Genomic DNA, 26,364 nt, shown 5'->3' with positions numbered 1-26,364 from the left:
CACACACACACACACAAATGACTAATGTTTATAAGAGGAATAAAAACATTTTTACGTTTTCTTTGGTAACAGATAAAAAACTACAGAAAAATTTTTTTTATTAAAAAAGCCCCACACATTGTAATTCTATACACCTCTCGATAATTTGAGATCACAGTCTTAAAACAATCCTGGGCTTGAAATTTCTAAATTGCAATTGATTTGCTTATTACCAACACTTTCCCTCAGACAAATAATTTTACATCATTAAGCAAAATGATGTATGCTTTCCCCAATCTGTTTATAAAGAGAAATCTAGCTTCAACCATACTAAAAATGCTGGTACATTTTAATTCTACAAAGTATACAGTAAGTAGCATTTTCTGATTTCCCTCTCCTTAGTCCAATTTTCTCACTATTCTGTATTAGACAAGTAATTTTCATAATTCATTATACAAAATGCATTCTTCATGAGTTAGAAATTCCATTAAAAAGAGAATTTTTATGTTTTCATTTTACTATTTACCTTTATAAACATTTGCATGCTATTATTTTAAAATAATAAATATATTTCTATTTTGTAATTTTTAAGTTATGTTTTAACCTACACAAAAGTCATAACTAAAACTATTTTTTTATAGATCTAAACTTTCAAATTTTATTTACTTTTTTGGCTGCACTGAATGGCATGCAGGATTTTAGTTCCCCAACCAGGGATCAAACCCATGCCCCCTGCAGTGGAAGCACAGTCTTAACCACTGGACCACCAAGGAAGTCCCCTAAAATTATTTTATTATTTTAAAAGTTAGACATTTGCTAGTAACAGTTAACAATAAATATAAGTAGTAAGATACAGATATTTAGTTTAAAAAGGAAGTATGTCAAAATTGTGTTAAAAGTATTTAACAAAATTTAATAAGGAGTTCAAACAATTTTAACATTATATTCCAAAAGTTTATTTAAAAGGTGTTTTTTAAATATTTCTTTTAAAAAGAAAATCATATTAGCATCAGATTTTCATAGCAACACTTTAGACCAGAAGATAGTAGAGTAATTTATTTAGGATTCTCAAGGAAAGATAGGTGAGCCAAAGATTTTGTATCTAGCCAAACTGACCTTCACACATAAAAGCCACTGATAAAATATTTTGAGCATGTAAAAATTCAGGGATTACTGCTCCCATGAGCCCTTCCTGAGGAATCCACTGGAGAGTAATCTTCACACAGCCAAGAAATGTGTTCTTTGATCCTACAACTCATAGTGTACAATAAAAACAATGATCTACAGAACTACGACAATGATGGGGATATAAAGGTGACAGAAGAGTATGAAAGGTTATACGTGCTGACAATGAAGATACAATGGGACTCTTAAAAATGGGGTAAAAGGGGGAGAGTATATAAGAAGTAAAATAATCTCACTGATTATAGTATTACAATAAATTAGAAATGGGTGGGAATAGGCATGGGGCAAGAAACGACTAGCTAAGTTCAGTATAACTCTCAGGAGGAAACCGATAGAAGGGACTAAGGTTAATATATACAAGTATTAATATAAAGGAAACAAAATTATAAAACTTCCTCAATGCCAAAAGATACACCAGAGAGAGGGTATGCACAGAACAAATGCAAACCACACAGTGAGAGATGTATGCACATGTGTGTGTTCTATTAGAACTGTAAGTTCTTTTATTTTAATATTTCTTGTAATTGTTGATTTTATTCTAAGCATAAAAGTTACATGTGCTCATTGTGAAAACTAGAAAATGGAGAAAAAATAAAGGAGACAATGAATTTCACATTTTAATCAGTTATCAGCATTTCCTCCCGGATGGATTGTATGTTCACATTTGCTCATTTCTGCATATGTTGGGGGGGAGGGGGAAGGGGGGATGTGTTTTTGGTGCTGGGAAAGGGTGAGAGCCCTTGGTAACTTTTTTTTATTGATTTGAACAAGCTCCTATACTAATTATATTAATCTCTAGTTTCATTTTTTATATTTATTGCAAGAATCATCCCAGTTAGTCATTTCCTTTTTAATTTTTATAATATTTAATGTACAGATGTTTTAAGTTACATGCAGACAAATCTATTAATCATTCTCATATATGTTTTGCACTTGTATTATGCTCATTAATAATGAAGTTAATATTCATTCAAATTTTTCTCAGATTAATTTTTCAGGCTTCATTTATATTTAACACATTAACTGAATGAAGTTTGGTGTATAATATGATACAAGGCCTTAAGCTGACTCCCCACCCCAATTCAATTTTTCAAATAATATTCATGAAACAATGCATCTTTTAACAATTTATTGATATATTATGTGGTGCTCTCTTCACGTCATACTAAGTACATACACATAAACATAGTTAAGTACCTACACATGGGTCTATCCAGCATTGTCTGTTTTTGGTCATAATGTTCCTGTTTTGGTATCCTTGTACTTTAAATACTATTGCTTTCCATTTTCATATCTAAAAAGCAAAGATCCCCCTCACTGTTTTAACTTTTTTTTTAGTAGCAAAATACAATTAAAATATGATTATTATAGAAAATTTAGAAGACGCAAATTACAAAAAAAGTTAATCACTGATTATCTCTCCACCAAAAAAAAAACAACTGTTAAAATTTTGGTCTCTTACACTTTATTCTATGTGTGCTAATTATAGGTCAATAAGATCGGACCATTTTGCTCATCCCATTATACATCTTAAGTGTCTTTCCATATCGGTATGATATCATGTTAAATTTTTCCCTCTTCCCCACTATATGGACGTACCATACAAGAGATGCCCTCTCTGAACTGGCACCGTGCCCTGTCTCTACAGCATCGTCCCTGTGAAGGTACCTATGGAGATGAGGAATGGCAGGCTGGACACAGCTTTGCCATTTTCTTCAAATTGACTGAAGGCATCTTATGCCTCAATAAACAATTTCTTCTATCACATAACTGATGGTTCATACTCTCAGGTTGTAAAGGTGTGTATATCCTCAATAATGTTAAAGGATTTCCACTGAGTCCTAATTTCTCTGTTGATGTCTATACTCTACTTCCTTTACCACTTCCTTGAAAGAGGCTTGATCTACTATTAAGCATGCATTTTAAAGCCTTGCAAGATACTTTCCCTTAGTTTCTTTCAGCAGGTTCAACACTATCATTTGTACACTTTTTATCAAAACCATTTGCCAGAACACAGGAAATGAAGACTGATAGGTCACTGGAGGAAACAGTACATCTGCAGGACACGCTCAACTCAGAATGTCTGGTTGGTAAAAGTCTGCTGTGTGCTGCACTCTCCTCCACTGGTCTGTAATTTAGGACATGGGCTGACCCAGTAGGGATCGGGGAAAATGAATGTGTCAACAGAGGACTGTTGGCCACTTCCATATATATACACACACACAGCTTTGAAGAAAAATGTCTGACAGATAATAAAATATCATTATAAATCGGGGCCACATGGGTGGTGTGAAAAAAAGGCATATATATACACGTCTGTTGAACCAAACTAGCTCATAAAGTATTGCAAAATGGTATTTAATATAAAATATCTTAAAATATCAAAGTACTTTCCTATGTATCTCCTTTCGTCCTCACAATATCTACCTGTAGCATACTACCAGAAACTAGTAAGCTACAACTCCAAGAATGAGAGTCACTTGTTCAAGAACATCAAGTAATATCGCAGACTTCTGTCTCACTATCCACTAAACTACTCTCTGGTTTCCTTCTAAACACCTGAATACAGTTTTAGGAACAAAATGTTGTTGGAATGAAAAACTTATACTCAATGATATTTCAAAGCAATGAGATCATTCAAACAAACAATCACAAAGTGAGTGGAAACTTAAAAGCTTGAGAGCTTCACTGAACTAATGCTATCCCTAAAAAGAGGCGACTTGAAATGCCTCTGTTTTTACTCAATCCTAAAAACTATTGCTAGACTGAATGCATGTTTCTAAATTATCAAAATAAGAAAAGACTATATATTTCAGGAAGCTGTACTAATGTAAATAGGAATATCTTCCTTTAAGCTGCCAGGTTTTCCTTTTCCTTCAAACTGAGATAAGAGCACAGAGGTAAGAGTCTGAATAACAGGAGCACCCTTTATGAAAAATGAATGGACCAAAAACTAAGGAAAGAAAGGAGAAATCACATCTTACCTCCTTCTCCATAAAATCAAACTCCGCTGCACAGGTATACAGTAAAGTGTCAAAATCCTTGTAACTGAAGAATTTTGATGTTAATAAGTTGCCAATATGAGCCTAGTAAGGAATAAAGGGAGGTACCATTAGATTATGCCGTATATTGTAATAATGCATTTTAATCTTAATAGTACCTAAAAATAGTTTCCACTGCGTGACAGAGCTCGCTGTTCCCACACCTGGCTACTTCTGGACCCTCCAACTTCACAGTCTCCCTTCAACTGCTGACAAGTGATAGCTCCAACAACACCCTGCCGTCCACGCTCCATCATCAACATTCCAAAGGTTTTTACCCTTGGGTTTTCCCTGCTCAAGGTGTTAAACCTGGTGAAATACACTACACAGTATCGGGTAGGCTTGGTAACACACACAGGCATCTGTCAATCACAAAGGGACAACGTGTGATAGAGCAAAGCAAAGCAAACGTTAATTCAGATTTCTGAAAAGCGGTTGGAAAAGACTTTTTGAAAGAAGTAGAAAATGGGCAGGCCTTGGAATAAAACACACTTTTGCCTCACAATCAGCAACTGTGTAATTCTTCATATGTCACCAAGTGCTCACAGTTATATCACCTAACTTACTTCCCACAATTCCCACAAGCTGGAATTGTTTTCATTTAACAAATGAGAAAACATTTGCCAAACTTTCAATTCATTATTGTCTAAAAGAGCAAGAAGAGCAAGAACCATAGAAAAGGGGATAAATTATAACTGAAACACATCATGACTAAAACCCTAAACGATACCTAAATGAAGTAGGGGGTCAGGGAGTGAGTAGGAACTATAAAGGGTGATGGGATATGCTGAAGAATCTCAAATGCTCTGTCTCCTGGGGAAGAAATGTATTCTGATAAGTTTAAGAAATCAATAGGAGGGAGAGTACATAGGTCTAAAATACACAAAGTACCTAACCACTGAAAAGGAAAAGAATCTAAAAAGAAAGTAAAATGTTTGGAAAATCTCAAATAAAATGAAAGAAGTAAGTCCTAATATAATGATAACTGCCATAAATGTAAAGAGGTTAAATTCACTAACTAAAGGACAGATGCTCAAGTTGGATTTAAGGGGAAAAATTCAATATCATATTATCTACAAAAGACAAACTTAAAAGTATGCAGAAAGGTTGCAGAAAGGTTGAAAACAGACGAAGAGAACAAGATATACCAGATAAAATGAACCAAAGAAATCTGGGTTAGCTACTGTGATGTCTCACAAAACTAAATTCAAACAAAAATATATGAAAAAAGACAACAAAATGACATTATATGCTGATAAAACAAACAGCAAAGCAAGGTTATACATATCACGAACATATAATATTTGCAATTTGCAATTAACAGTATCGATTCAAAGCGTATAGAAGAACAACTGAAAAACTCTGTAGGAAGAAAAAGTTGACAGTGTTCATTGGAAATGTTAAATATTTCCCTCTAAAGTAGAAAAAGCAGATAAATGTTAACATAAAATCTGAACAATATTAATAAGCTCACAAACAGAGAATACAAACTTCACAAAGAGAGACTATATGTTACCCTCAAACACAAGTAAAGATTTTTTTAATGTTCACATCCTATGCCACAATAAATCTCAATGAATTTATATAATGCAAATTATTTTTTTCTAATCATAAATGCAGCAAAATTGGAAAATGGTAACTAGGAATGGCTTTAAAAATCCTTTCAGCTAGAAACTAAATAACATAAAGCTTTTTAGGTTAAAAAGAAAGTCGCGAAATAGTTAATTTGTAAGACACACAAAAAAGTACTACTTAGAGGGAAATTTATAGATTTAAAATGCATTTATCAGAAAATAAGAGAGGTGAAAACAAGAGCCAAGCACTTTCCGTCAAGCATCAGAAAATGCTACAGAACAATCCCAAAGAAATGAGAAGACAAGAAATGAGGGTGACAGAATTCAATTACAAAGAGCAATACAAGAAAACCAAGGAAGACTTTAAAGAAGTGTACTTTGAAAATATTAATATAATAAATAGAAAGTAGAAAAAATAGCAAAAAAATGAAAAGCAGGTCTTTACAGATTAATATAATATCAAATCCAAATAAGGAAAATTAAAGAGCATAAAAGACAATTCACATATATGCAAAAAATTTCAATAAGAATTTTTCACTAACTGAATTCTACAATAATTTTTTTTTAATTTGATGATATATATGAAATGGGTGAGTTTCCTCTAAAGACATAAAATGCCAAGACTCCTACAGAAAGTGGATTTGTAGTAGAAAAATCTCCCATGAACAAAACTCCATATCCTGAGGGCTTCACTGTCAAATTCTAACAAACCTTTAAGGAAGACATAATATCAATTCTATATAAATTCTCATTAAAAATAGGAGATTGAACATTTCCCAATAATTCTGGAAGGCTGCATTACCTTGAAACTAAAACCAGGCAAAAACATTACAAGAAAATAAAACTACAGACTAACATTCCCATAAATATCAGCAAAAGTCCTTAAAAATATTAGCCAACCAAATCCAGCAATATTTAGAAAAACTAACACATTGTAAACAAGTGAGGTTATCTGAGAAATATAAGGCTGGATCAACACGCAAAAATCAGTGAATATGGGGACTTCCAGATATGGCAGAGGAAGAAGTTAGTAAATCCCCTTTTTCAATAACAACTATGAAATTGGACAAAACTGTCAAAAACCATATTAGGATCAAGTAATTGATCAAAAGGAAAACAAATGGAGAAACATGCATTCACAAAAAAACTGATGAGGGGGCTTCCCTGGTGGCGCAGTGGTTGGGAGTCTGCCTGCCGATGCAGGGGATGCGGGTTCGTGCCCCGGTCCGGAAAGATCCCCATGCTGTGGAGCGGCTGGGCCCGTGAGCCATGGCCGCTGAGCCTGCGCATCCGGAGCCCGCAACGGGAGAGGCCACAGCAGTGAGAGGCCCGCGTACCGCAAAAAAAAAAAAAAAAAAAACTGATGAGGGACTTCCCAGGTGGGGTAGTGGTTAAGAATTCACCTGCCAATGCAGGGGACACGGGTTCGAGCCCTGGTCCGGGAAGATCCCACATGCTGTGGAACAACGACACAACTACTGAGCCTGCCCTCTAGAGCCTGCAAACCACAACCACTGAGCCTATGTGCCACAAGTACTGAAGCCCGCATGCTCTAGGGCCCACGTGCCACAACTACTGAGCCCTCATGCTGCAACTACTGAAGTCCACGTGCCTAGAGCCCGTGCTCCACAACAAGAGAAGCCACTGCAATGAGAAGCCCGCACACCGCAACGAATAGTCCCTGCTTGCTGTAGTAACTAGAGAAAGCCCACGCACAGCAACGAAGACCCTATGCAGCCAAAAAAACCAAAAAAAAAAACTGATGAGCTCTGGGTGGAAATAGTGGGAGTCTGTGGCATTGTTGCTTTGGCCGCTCCCTCCCACCATTACATCACCTCTGCTTCCCCCAGCTTGGTCAGCCCAACGGTCCTACCCGGGTGGGGTTGGCCATGAAAAGCAGAACCTTTGCTACTGCAAGGAGCTGACTTGTTTGGGGGCAGAGAGCAAAAAATTTATGCACCATCAGTAAAAGCATCAAACTCAGGAGGAAATGAAAGGCGGAAATTCACAGTTCTGCCAGCTTAGGGTTACAGAACTCGTTTGGTGAACAGTAGACTGGCAGACTAGCTAGACATTTTACAGAGATTCTGAAAAGGAGACAACCAATGACAGGAGACAAGTTCTCACATCCCTGGTGCACTGGAAAGTTGTCCACAGACGCTGGTGGATCCAAGAGAGCCCAAGCTCTCTACAAATCTATGACTGACTGGGAAGTGGTATGCATATTCATGGGAGATCCAAGGTGGGCATGGCAGAAAGGAAAAGATGAGACAAACTTGTTGTTCAGATGAGAGTTAACATAGTAGGTCTGAAGGGGATCCTTTGAAAAACCTGCTTGCAAGGTTGACCCTTAGCTGGCATCAGGGAACTTGAATTCCGGAAGGCTCCCATCACCCTAAATGACAATAGTGGCTTATACTGAACACCTACATTCTTTCTGGGAGTTTGGAATTTTGATAACGTGCTAGGCAGAGGATGCTTATGTTACCAGCCCCCAATAAAAACCTTGGGGCACTTAGTACTGAGCTTCCCTGGTATACAACGTCAGAATTTTACCACGAAAAATGTTGATAGGAGCAAGGATGGGAAATCCAGGATAGACCGAGAAATGCCTCGCTGGGTTCCTAAAGGACAGGAAGTGTGTGTCTAATTAACAGAGAAGGGTGGGTGGAAATGCTTCTCAAGAGCCGTGTGGCCTTGCCATTCTCTTCCTTTGACCAATGTTAAAATTAAGAATTTATTTATAACATTGATGTCCTTGATCAATGTTACAGATTTCTAGAAATACTAAAGCTGCAAGTAACTTATTTCTGATTTGGAAATAACTTTTTACAGCATTTTTTTTTTTTTTTTTTTTTGGCCCTGGTGCAACATCGGGCTGTGATAGAAATGACAATAGTCACTTTAACCTGAATTAAAACTCTAACCAGCTTGTCTTCCCCCAATGAGTAGACAGATTCCATAAACCCAGGACTTGGGCTCTTTCCCTTTTCTTCCTGCTCATTCTCTGCCTCCTGGCTGACTCAATCACCACTTAGTGCTCATCTTCACAGTTGACTTCTAGGAGCCTTCCCTGAATCTCCCTGGGTATTCCTGTGGCACTCTATACTTATTTTTTTTAATAAATTTTTTTAAATACATTTTGAATTTTTAAAATTTTATTTTATATTTTTATTTTATTTTATTTTTGGCCATGCCATGTGGCATGCAGGATCTTTAGTTGCCTGACCAGGGGTAGAACCTGTGCCCCCTGCAGTGGAAGCACAGAGTCTTAACCACTGGACCACCAGGGAAGTCCCACTCTGTACTTATTTTTATCAGAGCTTTCATTACACTGTATTATAGTTGCTAGAAATTGTCCCTGTCTCCCACTAGACCATGTCTTATTCAGTTCTGTATCTCTAGGATGCATTCTACTATCAGGCACATAGCAGGTACATTGAATGAATGAATAAATAAATGCATTTTAGACTATGCTTTTAAACTTTTAAAATGTCTTTCACAGGTTGTAGACCACCCCTTTAATAGCCCGTTGTTTTCCATCTTTTTTAAGCAAACAATTCCTTTGTTCATATGAAAACATGTATAAATGTCCACTATGTAAGAGATTAAAGCAAGACTATCCTGGGTGAAGAGGGGCTGGCAGGGGGACTGAGAAGTAGATGGACCCCACCAAAGAGTCCTTGAAGTCCCAGAACTTCACAGAACTCAGTTTCAAAACCACAACTTTAATCTAATACAGAAGGAAGAAAGACCATCAATTAAAATAAATTACAGAAAAAAATATGTGGCTTACTTTACTCTTTCCATGTTGGTTGGTGTCCTGCTCTCTCTTTTAATTTAATTAATGTGCTTACCAAAACATCAAAATAAAATAGGCAATACAAAATTATAGATAGAGTGAATCTCTACAGTTATAAAGCAGAATTCTTCTCATTTTATTTTCTCTCCTACCCAAATACCAAAAAAAAGCAAAACCAATAACAATAATATCTCTTAATAAGACTAACTTGGATTAAATTACCTACAAACCTTTCACAAGCATTGACTAGAAAACTGGAAGAAAAAGAGAATAAGTTATATGATCTATTCTTTAAGAGACTCTGAAGATGGCATCTTTATCTGTTACAAAAGGGGATTATAAAGAAACCAGAGAAAAATGACTGTAGAGGCCTTAAAATTTGAGCTTAAGTCTCTAGAGCTTTCTTACTTTAAAATTTTAAAATCTTTGTGGAAGACCAATAAAATATGAGAGTTATGTCAAGAAATTAATTTTGGAGAATGGACTACAGACATAGTCATATTTACTCTCTATTATAGTAAATAGATAAAATAACAGGTGAATAGACTTCACCTTAGAATTTGCCTTAAATAGTAGTACTTTAACAACTCTAGTAATTCATTCTTAGCCTGTTTGATTTATTTCAAGTCTTCCAAGTTTAAGCAAAAATACACTTACATCATCTGCAATGCCAAAGATTTTAGATGTCAAATACTTGAGTATGACAGTTCCAAATAACCAAAAACATCCTTGGATAACCTACAAAAGAAAAATATAGCAAAACAAAACTAAACTGATGCATCATATAGCCATTGCACAGACATAGCCTAGGAAGAAAAAAATAAATGCTTTAATCACACGTGAAGTAATTATCTCTAGATCCAAGAGAAAATGTCAAAAAAAAATGCACCTTAAATTAAAGAATGTTACTCCAAAATCAAGGGGCTATCATCAAAAAGAAAAATATACACAATCTTGTTGTCAAAATTAATATATTTTATAGGAGATTTATACAGCAATTGCAGTTAAATTCCCCTTCTACTAACAGTTTCTTACACATGCACTGCTCCTCAGAAAAAACATGGGTCATACATAAAACTGAAATTCTTTAACTACCTATCCAATATTAATCTTAACTTGCTTCACAAAAAGAGCAATTTGGCACATTAAAATTGAGCCTTAATATGTTATAAAACTGTTAGATCCTCTGCATTATATAGGATAGTTCCTTGAAAGTAAAACATAAAACCAATGATATATTTTGGAGAAGGAAAAACATATACATTCAAATAGATTGATTCTTACCCATAAACTAAGTTCAGATACATTTACTTTCAGGAAACATGGTTTCATTGCCAGTAAACCCTGCATGCAGAAAATAACATAGCATACAGTTAATACTTATAGACACAAATTCAGGTACCAAAAAAATACTTCTAAATAATAAGACTCTCAAGAATCTAAACTTCAGCACACTTTCAGTGTTTCACATAGAATCACCACAAGCTCATTTGATTTCAAGAAGCCCTGTTTTATCCAGAGTATTTTAGGTTAGTCACTCTGTAAAGTTGAAAACAGAATCTCCATACGTAAATTTCTATGATTGATTTCTATGACTGGTTCTGATTTACCAAAGAACCAAGAAGTATATAATAATTTCAGAATTTTAGACAGGTGTCTAATAGTTGTAAGATTTTCCTTAAGTTAAATATTACTAACTCCTTGAGTAAACTACAAATGAGTTTTTAACAGATCAACTAAATACTTCTCCTCTATCAAATCTTATTTCTTTCCAGGTACATAATAGACTCCCAAAGTATAGTACCTATACAGATCTAAATCTACTTCAAACCTGGCAAAAATATGCTTAGAATCAAAACATAAATACATGAACCCAAATTAAATCTTTTCAGAAGTTTCTGAATATCTGAGAACACAAAATGTGTTACGATTGTTTCAAAGTGATAACTAGAAATAAAAACAGGCAAATGTGTGTTTATAGTTAAATATGCAAAAACATGCTATATTCTGTACCTGTTGCCATTATTTATTTGTATACACCAAAATACGTGAAATATGCATAATGCTTAATTCATACCTAAGACACACCTCAGTGTCAAGCACCTAGTAGGAAACCTGACACACTGTAGGTGCTCAATAGAACTGAAGAGAAATTTCCTGCAAAATGTACTTAAGATTAGATTTACTGACAGGAAATCTTCCATTCAATGTACTTGTGTACTGTACACAAGTAACAAGAGTCATATACTTTACTCTGAGTAATAGCAGGACTTCCCCAGGTACACATTTAAATATAGAATTGAGTCCACTGACACACTTCCTAATTACAAACAAAATTCATGACTGTAAGAACTATCACTAATCTCACAGCACAGCAACTCAGTTACTGGGTTTTTGTTTTTGTTTTGTCATTGTTGAAAACACAGCATCACCACATGCTAACTGCTAATTTCTGTGCCTAAGTATACTCAAGTTACACAACCTGAAAAGGGTGGTGGCCCAGATTGGGAAGAGGCATACTCCTGGGAAATGGGATCTTAAATAAATATTACTTGTAAAATCAGACAAAGAAATAGCAGATTCCAAATCTGTTAATGGGTTCTAGAAATCAAGAAAGACAAAATGATCTGAGTTACTTAAATGATTATTCAAGTAGAAACCATTTCAGTTAAGACAGTGCAGTGTGCTTTCATCTTCAAAAAACCAGCCTAATCCTAAAGCACATGCATGTTAAATATAAGGAATAATTTTTTTCCTCTTAGGTTTGCAAAACATTGTAATGGAGAAACCACCAGCAAAAAAAAAGGAGTAACCACCTCTGGCAGTCCTTAAATTTACAGAGACTTATATTTAGAAAGTCATCCTGCCAAAAGTGGCAGAAGGAGTTAGATAACCTTTTACCTTTTGCTCTAATTCTATAAGACAGTCTCCCCATAATCTAAATCTGTTCTTGGTAGTGATCTAGTAAAATATAACTGAATCATCACCTGATTTAAACTATCTGAATAATTCAAATAGACACGAGGGGAAAAAACTAAAAATATAAGGCCTTGAGCCTCTGATCACAGTGGAACAAGGAGAGACTGCTTGAGATGCCAGAGGGAGGAAAGGGGGTCAGAAAGTGGAGCAGGAGTAGGATAAACACTGAAAAGAGGGGAGGAAACAAGAAAAAGACGAAAGCATAGAAACCATTCTAAAATGAACTCCAGGACCAAAAGTCAGGTGACAGAAAAGATGAGGAAAGGACAGATTAGGACTGTGAAACAAAGCACTATGTTTTCCAGTATTAACTTTTGTTGTGTTTCTTTGGAAACGAGAACTTAAATACATTATCACATATAGATGTATTCAGTAAGACACCTGAAACAGTTCTTGTAGAAAATCCCTCACGAATCTCAAGCCAGTGATAAAGAAACTGGTAAACCATTAGTTTCAAAAACAGACATTTACTTAAGGAACACTTACCCAAATAATTACCAAAGAGGAAGCATAATAAGAAGTTAATAACATTGAGTTTCCAAACATCAAAACAAAACAAAGTGCAAGAGAAATCTGGAAAAATCCAAGAAAAATATAATTAATACACAGAAAACAAAAAAAATGGTTTTATTCTGAAAATTGCACATGCCCATGATAAACAAAATTCAAACTGTTCAAAAGAGAATATACAAGGAAAACAGCCCAAATTCTATGCCACACTTCAAAACCCCAGAGATCACCACCACCACCAATTTTCTGTGCATCCTTATAGACATTCACATGTACAAATTCCAGTTTATAATTTTTTTTTTAAAGAATCGATTTTATTTATTTTTGGTTGTGTTGGGTCTTCGTTGCTGTGCGTGGGCTTTCTCTAGTTGTGTCGAGCAGGGGCTACTCTTAGTTGCGGTGCGCGGGCTTCTCATTGTGGTAGCTTCTCTTGTTGTGGAGCATGGGCTCCAAGTGCACAGGCTTCAGATGTTGTGGCACATGGGCTCAGTAGTTGTGGCTCCCGGGTTCTAGAGCGCAGGCTCAGTAGTCGTGGCACATGGGCTTAGTTGCTCTGTGGCATGTGGGAATCTTCCTGGACCAGGGCTCGAACCCGTGTCCCCTGCATCAGCAGGCAGATTCTTAACCACTGTGCCACCAGGGAAGTCCCCAGTTTATAATTTTTTAAAACCACAAATGGAAACTTGGCCCAGAAGCTATGCTATTGCTTGCTTTTACTCTCAGTTTGTTTCAAAGAGCTTTACCTATCAATTCAAAACAATCTAACTCATTCTGTTGAATAACTGAAAAAAGTACTCCACTCTAGAGATGTACTACAGTCCTCTGACTACTTCTGAAAACTTAAGTGCTTTCCAGTTTTGTTTTGTTGTTAGTTTTGTTTTTCCTATTACAAACACTGCTATGAAAAACACCCTTATTTATGTATCTTATGTACATGTCAACACATTTATGGGATAAATTACTATCATGGAATTAATGAATCAACAATACACATATTTTAAAATTTGAGAAAATACTGACAAATTGCAATACAAAATATTGTACTCTCCACCAATAGGGCATGAGAGTTCCTGCTGATACGCACTCCTGCCAACACCGTGTATTATTCTTTCAAATATTTGCCAATCTAATCCAAAAAAAGATGTTGCCTCATTGTTTCATTGTTCCATTCTTTTATTAGTGGGTGAGACACAGCATCTTTTCTTCTATTTACTGTTTATATTGTTTTGTGTGTACATGAATTGTCTATTCCTAGTGCCCATTTTTCTATTGGGCTTTGGTATTTGCCTTAAGCACTCTCTTCATATATGATAGAGCATAGCTCCTTACCAAGCAAACATATTATAAATATTTTCCCAGTTCACTTTTATCTTTCTTTGTAGTATTTCTCTATTGTAGTTGCTTTCTACATTTTTATGTTAGTCAGTTTTTCATTCATTTCCTCTAAGTATTCAGGATTTAACTCCATTATTAGAAAGCCTTTAAAAATAAAAGAACCCATGTTTTCTTCCGGAAGTTTTATTTTTGATCCACATATATAAATTTCCATATGAATTTTATAATTAGTCTAAGTTTCAAAAATTGAAATTTTTATTAGAATTGCTGTATTCTACAAATGTACATTGCATTATATTTTAGTTACATCTGTCCAATATTGAATCTTTACATCTGAAAATAATACATGTTGTTTCCATTTCCTTTTTTTTTTTTTTTTTGGCCACACCATGCGGCTTGCAGCTTCTTATTTCCCAGACCAGGGATTGAACCCATGCCACCTGCAGTGGAAGCACAGAGTCCTAACAACTGAACCACCAGGGAATTTCCTGTTTCCATTTCTTTAAGTCTTCTTTTACCTACATCAGTAGAAGTATAAAGTTTTCTTTATATAGATCCTGCATATTAAGTTTATTTCAAAGTATATGACTTGTTTTGCTATTATATCAGAAATCTTTTCATATTTTCTGATTTTTTATATTTAGAAAAGTTACATTAAGTATGCATAAATGAATATAAACTTTCATTGTTTCTAGTAGTAATTAGTTCATTAATTTGGGTTTTTTAAGTATTCAAAAGCATACTTACAATGATACTTTTACATCTTATTTCCTCTTATTTTTTAGTCAATTTTATTAGTTAATATTTATGCAACAATGTTAAGAGTGGCAGTAGGCATATTTGTCAAGTTTCTGGCATTAATGGGAATAGTTCTACTGATTCATCATTTTGTGTGATACTAGCTTTTGGTTTAAGGTATATGTATGTATTAAAAGTTCAGTGAAATATCCACCTATTTTCATTTAATTAAGATCTTAAAAATCAGAAACAGATGTTGACCTTTATCAAATGGCATTACAATATCAAAGGAAATGATCACATTGTTGATCTTTTTAAAATCTATTAATGAGATATATTATGTTAACATAATTTCTAATAATAAGCCAATCTTGCATTCTTGGAATAAATTTACCGTCACATTACTTTTTTCTTATATGCTTACTAAATATTAACTGCCAAGGTCCTTGGACTCTTTAACCAATAGAAGTTGATAAGAGGCCAGATGAGAATTTCAGGCAATGCTTAATCAGGGCTCATGCTGCAGCACAAGGGAGCGAAAGCGAGAAAAAGGTACCCTTGCCCACTCCCAGAGAAGAGCTGCTTGGATCCTTACATGGGGTAACGATGGGGGTGGACCCATGGGCTGGGCAGGAGGCCTAACTTAGGTGGTCTGTCCATGCCCTTGGAGGTGCTATGTGCAGGAATCATGTGCAGTACCCTGCTTTTTGCTCCCAGCACCTCAAAAACTTGTAGTTTATTTCTGGCCTTTTTGTATCCTGTTGCTCATAATTGCTCCAACTGTGCATGGTGTAGTTATTTTAGTCACTTATAGTTTCTTTGTATCTTATTGCTCAACGGAGACTTTTGTCCAGGTGCAAGCACTGCAGTAGAAGATTCCAGGTCCCAGCCTATCTCAAATGGATAAGGAACCAAATTCTCAAAATTTTATAACAATAGCCTTTTTCCTTAAGTGCCACAATTTAAAACCAACTTTAAAATTTTCCCAATCAATTTTGGCAGAAACTAGAAAAATATCATCACTTTGAATAAACAGATTCATAACCAAGAATCAGGCAAAGCACTGCTAAGGGGATTCAAGAGAAATATAAGGTAGTATTAAGAAAGGATGTGTCAAGGGTCTGGAGAGATATTTGGGGTCCATTTCCCCAATTTTTTTTCCCACTGTTCAAGGTTTATTTATTGTTGTAGTTGGTATAACACTTAGATAGTTGGCTGCATTATTTATGTCGATTTTTTTTTTACATTACATGGCAGTGTACACTATTCTGATACATATGGTACATAAAATAAGATTCTTTAGAACAGTTATGCACAAGACATGCAATACTGGATTTATAATCAATCCCAGGATGTGATTAATTGGAGAAAAAAAAGTTGGACTTGGCATCTTGGCTAAAGGAACCAGCAGTTATATAACACAGAGTTAAATACACATCTGGTTTGAAGGGCAACTGCAGCATCTGCAACATTGTCAGTGGTACCTCTTGAGGAAGTAGAACTATTTTATACAAAACAATTTAGGACCACACAAGATAACTGCCATGTAGCATCAGGATAGAGCTGCAGGGTTTTATGAACCATTCCTATTGCTAACGTTAGGAAATTGATGTTCTTCCTAGGCTGTCTTAACATTACTGCTTTAGTCACAGATCAGATATAAAGGACAATATGCACAACCTCCATTCCCAACTCTGGTAACTTCTCTGCTCAAACTCTCTAAGGGCTTTGATTCTCACTTCAAGGAGAAACCAAAGACCTTTCAAAGACTTACACGACCCTATAGAGTCTGCCCACTAACCTCTGGGACCTCATTTCTAATGACCCTTCCCTTCTCACTCAATCCAGCCACACTCTGCAGATTCTAGAACACACCAGTATATTCCCACCTCAGAGCACTTACGCTTGCTGCTTCTTTTAACCTAATGGATGCTCCCTCATCTAACCCCATGTAACCTTCTCAGTGAGGCCTTCTTTTCCCACTCTTTTAAATTACCACCTCCCCTATGTACTCAGTAAATCCCACTCTCCTTGTCTGCTTCGTTTTCCGTAATAGTGTTTATTCCCATTTAACATACTGTTTATCTTATATATTTGATTTATTTCTGTCTATGTACACTAGAATATAAGCTCCACGAGGGAAGAGATTTTTTAAATTGTTTTTATCACTGTTGTACGCTAAGGGCCTGGGAAATGTCTGACAAACAACTGGTGCTCAAAACCATCGGTTAATTTAAATGTGAAGAATAAAATTTGAGGAGTGTTATACTGAGAAAATTGAGAACTTAGAAGGTACATAATGAAAGAGAGATATTACAAGTTATTTTAGTATCTATATCTTTTTTGAGTATCTATATTTTAGCAGATTAAAAAAAATAAGAAAACACTGTGAACAACTTCATGTCAATGAATTTTAAAACTGAGATGAATGGGAAAATTCCTAACAACATAAAAGTGCTAAAAAATGACTCAAGAAAAAATCTAAATTGTCCTATTGTCATTAAACAACTTAGATCACGAATTTAAAATCTGTCCACAAAAAAAAAATAACAGGTCCATATAGTTTAACAGGCAAGCTCTGCCAAACTTTCAGGGAATATTCCTCCCAATCTTACAAAAAATCTACCACAGACAGAGAAAGTAGAAACACAATTAATTCTATGGGGCCAGAATAAATCTGGTATCAAAATCAGGCAAGTGTAGCTGGAGGATTCTGGAGAAATGGCAGCATAGGGAGCACTAGGAAGAATCTGTCTCCCCACCTAGACAACAAATGCAACTTGACAAACTATCTGATGGAACTATTTTGGAACTCGGGCATCTATCAAAACTCGCAACTTCCAGGAGAACCCCTAGATGGCAAATTGTAGTCAATTTCAGTAAATTTTAGCTCTTAGCTCACCAGCAGCTATCCATCCCTCATAAACCAGCCCTAATGCAAACAGGCATGCAAGAGTTTAAAAACAGACAACGAAAGCAAAATCACAGCAAGTGGAGCCAACCTAAAAAGCTTCTGCACAGCTAAAGAAACAATCAATGATAAGAAGAAGCAACCTACAGAATGGGAGAAAATATTTGCAAACTATATACCAGCTACAGTTAATATCCAAAATATACAAGGAACTCTTACAACTCAGTAGCAAAAAACCCCAAAATAATCTGATTAAAAAATGGGCAGGGCTTCTCTGATGGCGCAGTGGTTGAGAGTCCGCCTGCCGATGCAGGGGACACGGGTTTGTGCCCCGGTCCGGGAAGATCCCACATGCCGCAGAGCCGCTGGGCCCGGGAGCCATGGCCGCTGAGCCTGCGCGTCCAGAGCCTGTGCTCCGCAATGGGAGAGGCCGCAGCGGTGAGAGGCCCGCGTACCGCAAAAAAAAAAAAAAAAATAGGCAGAAGAACTGAATTGATGGTTTTTCCAAGAAAGACATACAAATGACCAACAGGTACATGAAAAGGTGTTCGATATCACTAATCATTAGTAAATGCAAATCAAAACCACAATGAGACATCACCTCACACCGGTTAGAAAGACTTTTATCAAAAAGCCAAGAGATAAGTATTAGTGAGGATGTGGAGAAAAGGGAACCCTTTTCCCCACTGTTGGTGGGAATGTAAATTGGTACACTATGAAAAGAGTATGTAAGTTCCTTGAGAAATCTGCAGGGCAGAAATAGAGACACAGATGTAGAGAACAAACGTATGGACACCAAGGGGGGGAAAGCCGTGGGGGGCTGGGTGGATGAATTGGGAGATTGGGATTGACATGTATACACTGATGTGTATAAAATGGATGACTAATAAGAACCTGCTGTATAAAAAAATAAATAAAATTCAAAAAAAAAGAAATTAAAAATAGAAGTACCATATGATCCAGCAAATCCACCTCTGCGTATATACCCAAAAGAAACAAAAACAGGATATCAAAGATATATCTGCACTCCCATGTTCATTGCAGCATTAGTCACAACAGCCAAGACATGGAAACAGGCTAAGTTTCTATCCATGGATGAATGGATATTGAAAATGTGGTATATATACACAATAAAACAGTATTCAGCTATAAAAAAGAAGGAAGCCCCTGCCATTTGCATCAACATGGATGGATCTTGAGAACAACCTATTTTCCAGAATAGGAGAAGTAACCTATTCTGGAAAAGACAAATAATGCATGATTCCACTTATACGAGGTACTTAGAGTAGTTAAAAGCATAGACAGAGGACGCAGAATGAGGGTTTCCAGGGCTTGGGGGGAGGAAGGAGAATAGGGAGTTATAACTCTATAGGGTATAGAGTTTCATTTTTGCAAGATGAAAAGACTTGTGGAGATAGACGGTGGTGATGTTTGCACAGCAATAAGAATGTACTTAATATCACTGATATGTAAACTTAAAATGCTTAAGACAGTAAATTTTATGTGTATTTTATCACAATAAAAAAATGGAAAAAATTTTTGGAAACAATTCCATATTTTTTTCCTTTTTAACTATAGGGATTTAGGAGTTTATAAAGCAACTATGGATAATAAGTGACTAGTTCCATAGTCAGTAAGTGACATAATAAAGTGTATATCATTTACCCAGGATAGGTTCTACTACAAACTAAACCTGTGTAATGTTAGTAGTTTTATAACTATAACTTTGAGTCAAAGTCCTCATTGATAGTTGCCTATGTGACTGTGTGATTGACAGACTCTAAATGCTTAACAATTACTTGAATTTTTATTGCTATGTAAAAAAAAAAACATATTAAACAGTTTGGGGAAAAAACTCAAGTCTAAAAAAGGATAAGTACTGTCCAATACCATTCATGAGATTTAAAACCCTAACAAAATAGCAAATGAATCCAGCAATATAATTAGTATAAAAATTGTTTAGTCCAGAAAAGCATGGTTTCTTAATGTAAAAAATCAATTAATGTAATTCACCACAGTAACATATTAAAGAGGGAAAAATACAGAGGATCATCTAGACAGATGCAGAAAAGCATTTGATGAAGCTGAGCCTTTATTAATTTCTTTGAAAAAGTGTTCAAAGCGTAATGAGGACATGTTAAAAGAACAAAGAAGCCAGCAGGAAGTAGCTGGCCAAATCGGGAACAATTCAAGCATCAAAGCAAATAATGAAAATAGGGGATTACATTGCAGTGAATAAAACAGATGCCATTTTTTCCTTGGACATAAGAGAAAAACTGATGAAAAGTCTGAATAGGAGTGACACAAAAAAGGAAACACAAAGGGCCCATAAACATAAGAAAAGATGTTCAACTTTATTGAAAACCAGAGAAAATGTAAATTAAGGCCATAAGATACCATTTTATACTCTCCAAATTGACAAAATAAAAAAAAGATATAGGATAAGAAGAACTGTTACTGTTCAAAGTAGTCTAATCATTTTTGAAAAACAATGCAACATTAAATTGTGAGGTTGAACATGTATTTAATTTACCACCTAAAAATTCTACTACTATGTAAATACCCTAGAGAAACTCAATATATATTCCCCAGGAGGTACGTGTACACCATTATACATAAAAGGAAAACCTAAATGTCTTTCAACAAGAATATGGATAAATATATCATGCTGTATTTATACAATGCGAAACATAAAGCAAAAAAAATGTCTGAACTCCAGCAACATACAAATTTCAAAAATCTGAGTGAAAACTTATGTCTCACAAAAAGGATACCATTTTATAAACCTTAAAAACAATACTAATATTTAATAATAAAAATATATTATTTAGGAATAAGTAGATGGTAAAGTCATAAAGAAAAGCAAGTTAATTATAATTTTAAAAGTCAGGATAGTGGTTATGTCCAAGAGAAGTGAGGAGATGTGTTCGGGACACACAAGGGCTTCAAAGTAATGATGGTTCCATTTTTCAATTGTAGGGTAGGCTCATGGTTGTTCATTTTAGAACTCTGTCCATAACTTCTCTATATGTTATAAATGTCCTATTTATATGTATCAATTATTAGAGAATAAAAAAGTATATGGGACTTCCCTGGTGGCACAGTGGTTGAGAGTCTGCCTGCCGATGCAGGGGACGCTGGTTCGTGCCCCGGTCCGGGAGGATCCCACATGCCGCGGAGCGCCTGGGCCCATGAGCCATGGCCGCTGAGCCTGCGCATCAGGAGCCTGTGCTCCGCAATGGGAGAGGCCACCACAGTGAGAGGCCCCGCGTACCGCAAAAAAAAAAAAAAAAAAAAATATGGCTGTAGTATAAACCCTGACAGTTGGGGATTTTTTCTTCTTCGTAATACAAGTGTCTGACTTAAAGCTTTTATTGCAATCCACTCCAAACATGGCTATCTCTTGAATAAACATATTGCCAGCCACATGACTAGATAAAGGGTCAGGCCACCTGCCCCCCTGAGGCTCCTTTGTTTTAGAGATCTTGATTAACTTCAACAACTGACCTTTGGGCCAGTTTTTTCTCTTCCTGTGATGTAAATTCCCACTCATATGTTTTAAATTCACCCAAAAAAAAAAAAAAAAAAGAGCCCTCAAAATCCTAGGCCCCCATCCTGGACCCCAGTAAAGGCAGAACTCCAGGGCATGCTTGTTCCCTAACTCTCCCATGCCTCCCCCCACACCCCACGACCTAACTGTGTGGTCCCAGGTGTGCTGTGTAATTTCCAGGTCCTGTAAGTAATAAACCTTAGTTTTTTTTCAAAGTTTCCTGAAAATTATTGCTGAAGGGCATCTTGCAATCATAAGAACCACAAGTGCCTGTCCAACCACAACATTGTTACTGATAGGCTGAGACCAGCACAAAACAAGAGCATGCTGTAATTACATTAAAATTATAGGAAAAAGAAAATATCAAAATTGTAAGAACTAATGACAGAGAAGACAAATGTTTTTAAAAATCAATATTCATCAAAATCAACCATCCAGCCTTAAGACCTTTGCCCTGGCTATTTCATCAAGCTAGAATATTCTTCTCCATGACATCTACTTAGCTGACTCCCTCTCCTCCTTCCAATCTTTGCTCCACTACCCCCTTCTCAATAAGACCTCCTCTGACCTCCTCATGTGACACCTCAATCTCCCATCCCTTGACACTTGGCCAGCCTGACCTCCTTGGGGTACCATGACTTGTCCTTTCCCATAGCCCTTACCACCTTCTAACATACTATATAATTTACCCATTTACTATGTTTATTATTTATCCATTTCTTCTCCCTCCACTCTTTTAGGATGTAATCCACATATATGCTGGGATCTTTGCAGTTTTATTCACTGATATGTCCCACATGCCTGGATAGTTTGTGCTCAATAAATGAATATTCCACTTCATTTTAACAGAAGGCTCCTGGATAATATACCATTCCATGTTTCTCTTTCACGAATTACCTCTTTTGCTGATAATGTATAAGTTGGGCACAAACTCAAATCAGATAATTAAATTTTCTGGGTGGCCTATTTAAAACAAGGTCTGTTAATTATATCACAGTTTTTGAATAACACTTGTTTTATTTATGGAATTATGTCAAAACTAGTTGCAACCATGAATAAATAAAATACTAATCAGGAGTTTGTTTTAAGGTCAAGGTAAATGGGAAAAAAAAAGTAAAAACCATTACCATGTGCATATAAATGATCTTCCGTAATTTGCATATATCAATGTATCCCACAACATATACTGCAAATAATGATGCAATCTGAAATTTAAAAAGAAGTTATATTAAAATTATATATATAATGAATAGATTAAAAAATTAAGAAAAGATTATCTTTATTTTGCCTCAAATTTATATTTATATTGAAAGTAAGTTCTTTAGTTACCCTCTTACCTGCTAATTTATTATTTATTATGGTCAATATATTAATATAGCACATATCAGTTGATTTTTCTCTTCCATTCATATCTCTCTCAATTAACCATGTAAATTATCTACTTTACGGATTATCCAAACAATACTCCTTTTAATGTCAGAGTGACTCTACTGCCAACATGTACAATTACAAAGTGCCTTGCTCAATCAAAAAATATAAAAATTTAATTATAACATGTGACATTACATAACTGGGAAAAGTACATTAAACTAAAAAATAATTATATAATGCGTGTGTGTGTAAAAATACACTGAGTTCTGCTTGTTAGTCAGTCTTTACGAGTATCTCCATTAGTGCTTTCTTTCATTTATACAAATATTCAAGTGTTGGGCATAATCAAATTTATCAAATTTCAAACTAGAAGTACTTTCACTACAAAGGTATTTTTAATTTTTTTAACAGTTTTGAAGAAAACTGTGTATGTATTTACCAAGAATTCTAAGAGTACTGGAGTTATTTATATGCATTAATTCATTATATGAATTAACTGATTAAATAATTTACCTCAGTAAAGTATAGAGAGGTATTATGTCAAACAATGCCTCTCCACCTTTCTTCATGGAAAAAGCAATTCAAATTAAATTCCATGCTTCTCCTACTACACAAATATGGTTTAAACAAATGGCAAAACAGCTGAAACTTAAACATGTAAATAAGTTCTATTCATCAAATTTTTTGTCTCCAAATAATCTACAACAAATTTTCCCAGTAGCAAGAAAAAGAAGGTCTCCCTTGACCCAGATTTCCCCATGGGGAACGTGGCACTGCTGAAGGGTGACAGATATGACACAGTAACTGTGGAGAAGTGTGTTGTTATTCAATGTAAGCCCGACAGAGGAGCACTGTACTGCCTACCCTCACTCCATACACCTCCCCCCAGTTCCTCCCCCTCCCGCACCAAAAAAACAAAAAACAAAAACAAAAAGCAGGCCATCTCCAATAAGTGAAAGGATAGGAACTCTCCCTTTCCACTCCAGGGGCTAAGCAATACACAGCAGGCCTACAGGGTAGAATCTTAAGGAGTGTCCCTCAGGGACATTTTAAACCAGAAACATTTAAAATGTCCTCAAACTAAAGAAGACAAAGGAGTCTAAAAGATAAGATCAAAGAAAGAATGAAGTACAAATAGAGCCTCTTTAAAAAAAAAATGATAGAAGCAGCAAACTTGATGTCTTAAGTAGCAGGTAATGTGTTAAGACTCTTACATACATGACTCCATCTGATCCTAAACGCAACCCAATACAGTAGGGTCTTTCATTTTCTCTACTTCATGAGACAACTGAAACTAAGAAAAGTTATGCAGTTTGTCCAACTCAAGCAGCCAGTGAATAGAGTTAGGACACAAATCCAGGTCTGACTTCATTTCTCAAGCAAGACATCTCAAAGAACATTAAAAAGCGACTCTTATACTGCTTTATATGAATATGAACATGGCCAGTATAAGAAAGAAGTAGAAACAGTGGTGGCAGGGAGAAATGAGCACACATTTTACTCCCTCTCTCAATAAGCGACCTTTACCTTGCTTTATAGACCTCTATCTGAAGGGAAAGAGACAGACAGAGTACGTGGAAAGATGATAAATATATTACAGGCTGGTAAGGGAGTTATATAAAACATAAATTGTTTAGCTATTTTTCCTATGTTATCCTATGTGTATTTATCCTATGTGTAAGAAAGTCCAGTTATTCACAAAAACATTTTACTTAAGATAAATACTACAGTCTCCTTAAGAGAAATACTTAATGTTATAACACTAGTTCTCTTTTAAGCAAACTAACATTTTGCATTTTGAAAAAAGATAAGCATTCTTATAAACTTGAGTTCAATAAATGCATTCTACTAGTAAGTAAATAATTAACACCCATTAATAAGTAAATCATATATTTCCCTACCCCAAAATTTCTTTCAAAATATGGACTAAAAAAGCTTTTTAGGACTTAGAATCATATAACATCTCAGTTCTGTAATTTTAGACAAATGAGTTCTCATAATCAAGCTCACTAAGCTTAATTCGTTTTAAAAATGTAAGCACCTTACCTGAGTAAGAAGTACAAACTGAGCAAACTGCCATGGAAGCATAAAAAACACATTGGAAATGCAGAGTGCAATCAAGCTTCCTCTGTAAAGTTTTGTAGCCCTTAAAAAGATAAAATAAGTAAGTTTAACCAGAAGATATTCTAGCATGGCTCCAAACCACTGCAAATTAGAATCTCTAAACATGATCTGGTTATAACATAAACCAGATATATAATGAACCAGTGGATTAGAAATTATACCTCCTGACACTCAATTACAACAATTTCCTGTGAAAAGTAAATCCCCAATATAACTGTAAAAAATAAAGCTTTCCAAGGAGAGAGAGAGCACCTAGGTCAGTGTATCCATTGAGATTTTTCAAACTATATTTTGGTGAATTCATAACCAAACGTATTTAAAGCTGCATTCAATAGATTCATTTGGAGAGACAAACGATGTCTATGAAAAAATCACAGAAGTAGCAGATTCTAAGTGCTACGTATTCTGCAGACAAGCAAGCAAGTATTCAGGATACAGGTTGGGCAGCTGAGGGAGGTTTTGTGGCGGATATGGGATAAAAGTTGGGTCCTGCACAGGTAGGACACAGAAAAGAGGCAATGGCAGGAGCCCTTCTGGAGTCACATTCAGAGGCTTTGCTTTGGTCCTGACTTGTATGCAAGGGATTTTTAGGAGGGTGAGGTGATTCTCTCGTGCTAGTTTTAAGAAGTACTTTTCTCCTAAATCAGTGAACCACTGTGAAGCCCCCAACATGCCTAACATCTTCACTGTGGCTGTTATTAGGTGATTTATACAAAACTGAATTTCTAAAAATATTTAAAATTCAAAATTGGACAAAACCAATTTGTTAGGATAAAATATCTTTCTAACCTTATTTGTAAATGATGTTTAGCATTAGGAAAAGTCTATTCTAGCTTTATAACAGTATCCTTAGTACCTGCAGCCCACATGAACATTGCTCAGCTTCTTCCTGGCTCACTCAAGGCATTCACCTCTCCACCGCCCCACATCACGGGATGTCAACTCTAGGTGGAAACCGAGAACTAGAGGAAATGGCTGCTCTACCAAAGAGAGAGAATTCAGTAATAAAGATGAAATATCAGAAGACTTAAAAGACCACTAGAAATTAGGCTGTCATCCTTCAGAAGAAAGGTAAGAAGTTTACCACAACTCTAGGAAAGGAGGATGTGCTTTTCCCCAGCAAAAAGGACTGCAGTTGCCAAGAAAGCAGAAGGAAGATGTCAACTAGAGAAAAACAAGGAGAATGATAAAAGCCCTTGAAGGAAGGAAATTCCCTTACCTAACACTTTTTTATAAAAACCAAAAGTAAAGACAAGAATGAGGAG

At 35.6% G+C, this 26,364-nt stretch overlaps 1 protein-coding gene across 1 annotated transcript in view; it reads right to left on the bottom strand.

Moving 5' to 3' along the window:
- Positions 1-26,364, bottom strand: part of DPY19L1 (dpy-19 like C-mannosyltransferase 1) — a 95,674-nt gene that overhangs the window by 20,508 nt on the left and 48,802 nt on the right. The window contains exons 9-14 of the mRNA XM_060156862.1: positions 25,022-25,121; positions 22,732-22,809; positions 13,047-13,133; positions 10,866-10,925; positions 10,239-10,319; positions 4,149-4,250 (exon numbers count right to left, since the gene is read on the bottom strand). Coding sequence (XP_060012845.1) covers positions 4,149-4,250; positions 10,239-10,319; positions 10,866-10,925; positions 13,047-13,133; positions 22,732-22,809; positions 25,022-25,121 — 508 coding nt within the window. The remainder of the gene's footprint in view (positions 1-4,148; positions 4,251-10,238; positions 10,320-10,865; positions 10,926-13,046; positions 13,134-22,731; positions 22,810-25,021; positions 25,122-26,364) is intronic.

Source organism: Lagenorhynchus albirostris, chromosome 8 (genome assembly GCF_949774975.1).
Source record: "Lagenorhynchus albirostris chromosome 8, mLagAlb1.1, whole genome shotgun sequence".
Classification (NCBI taxonomy): domain Eukaryota; kingdom Metazoa; phylum Chordata; class Mammalia; order Artiodactyla; family Delphinidae; genus Lagenorhynchus; species Lagenorhynchus albirostris.
The sequence above is the reverse complement of the archived record's forward strand: the minus strand, read 5'-3'. Positions and strand labels throughout refer to the sequence as shown.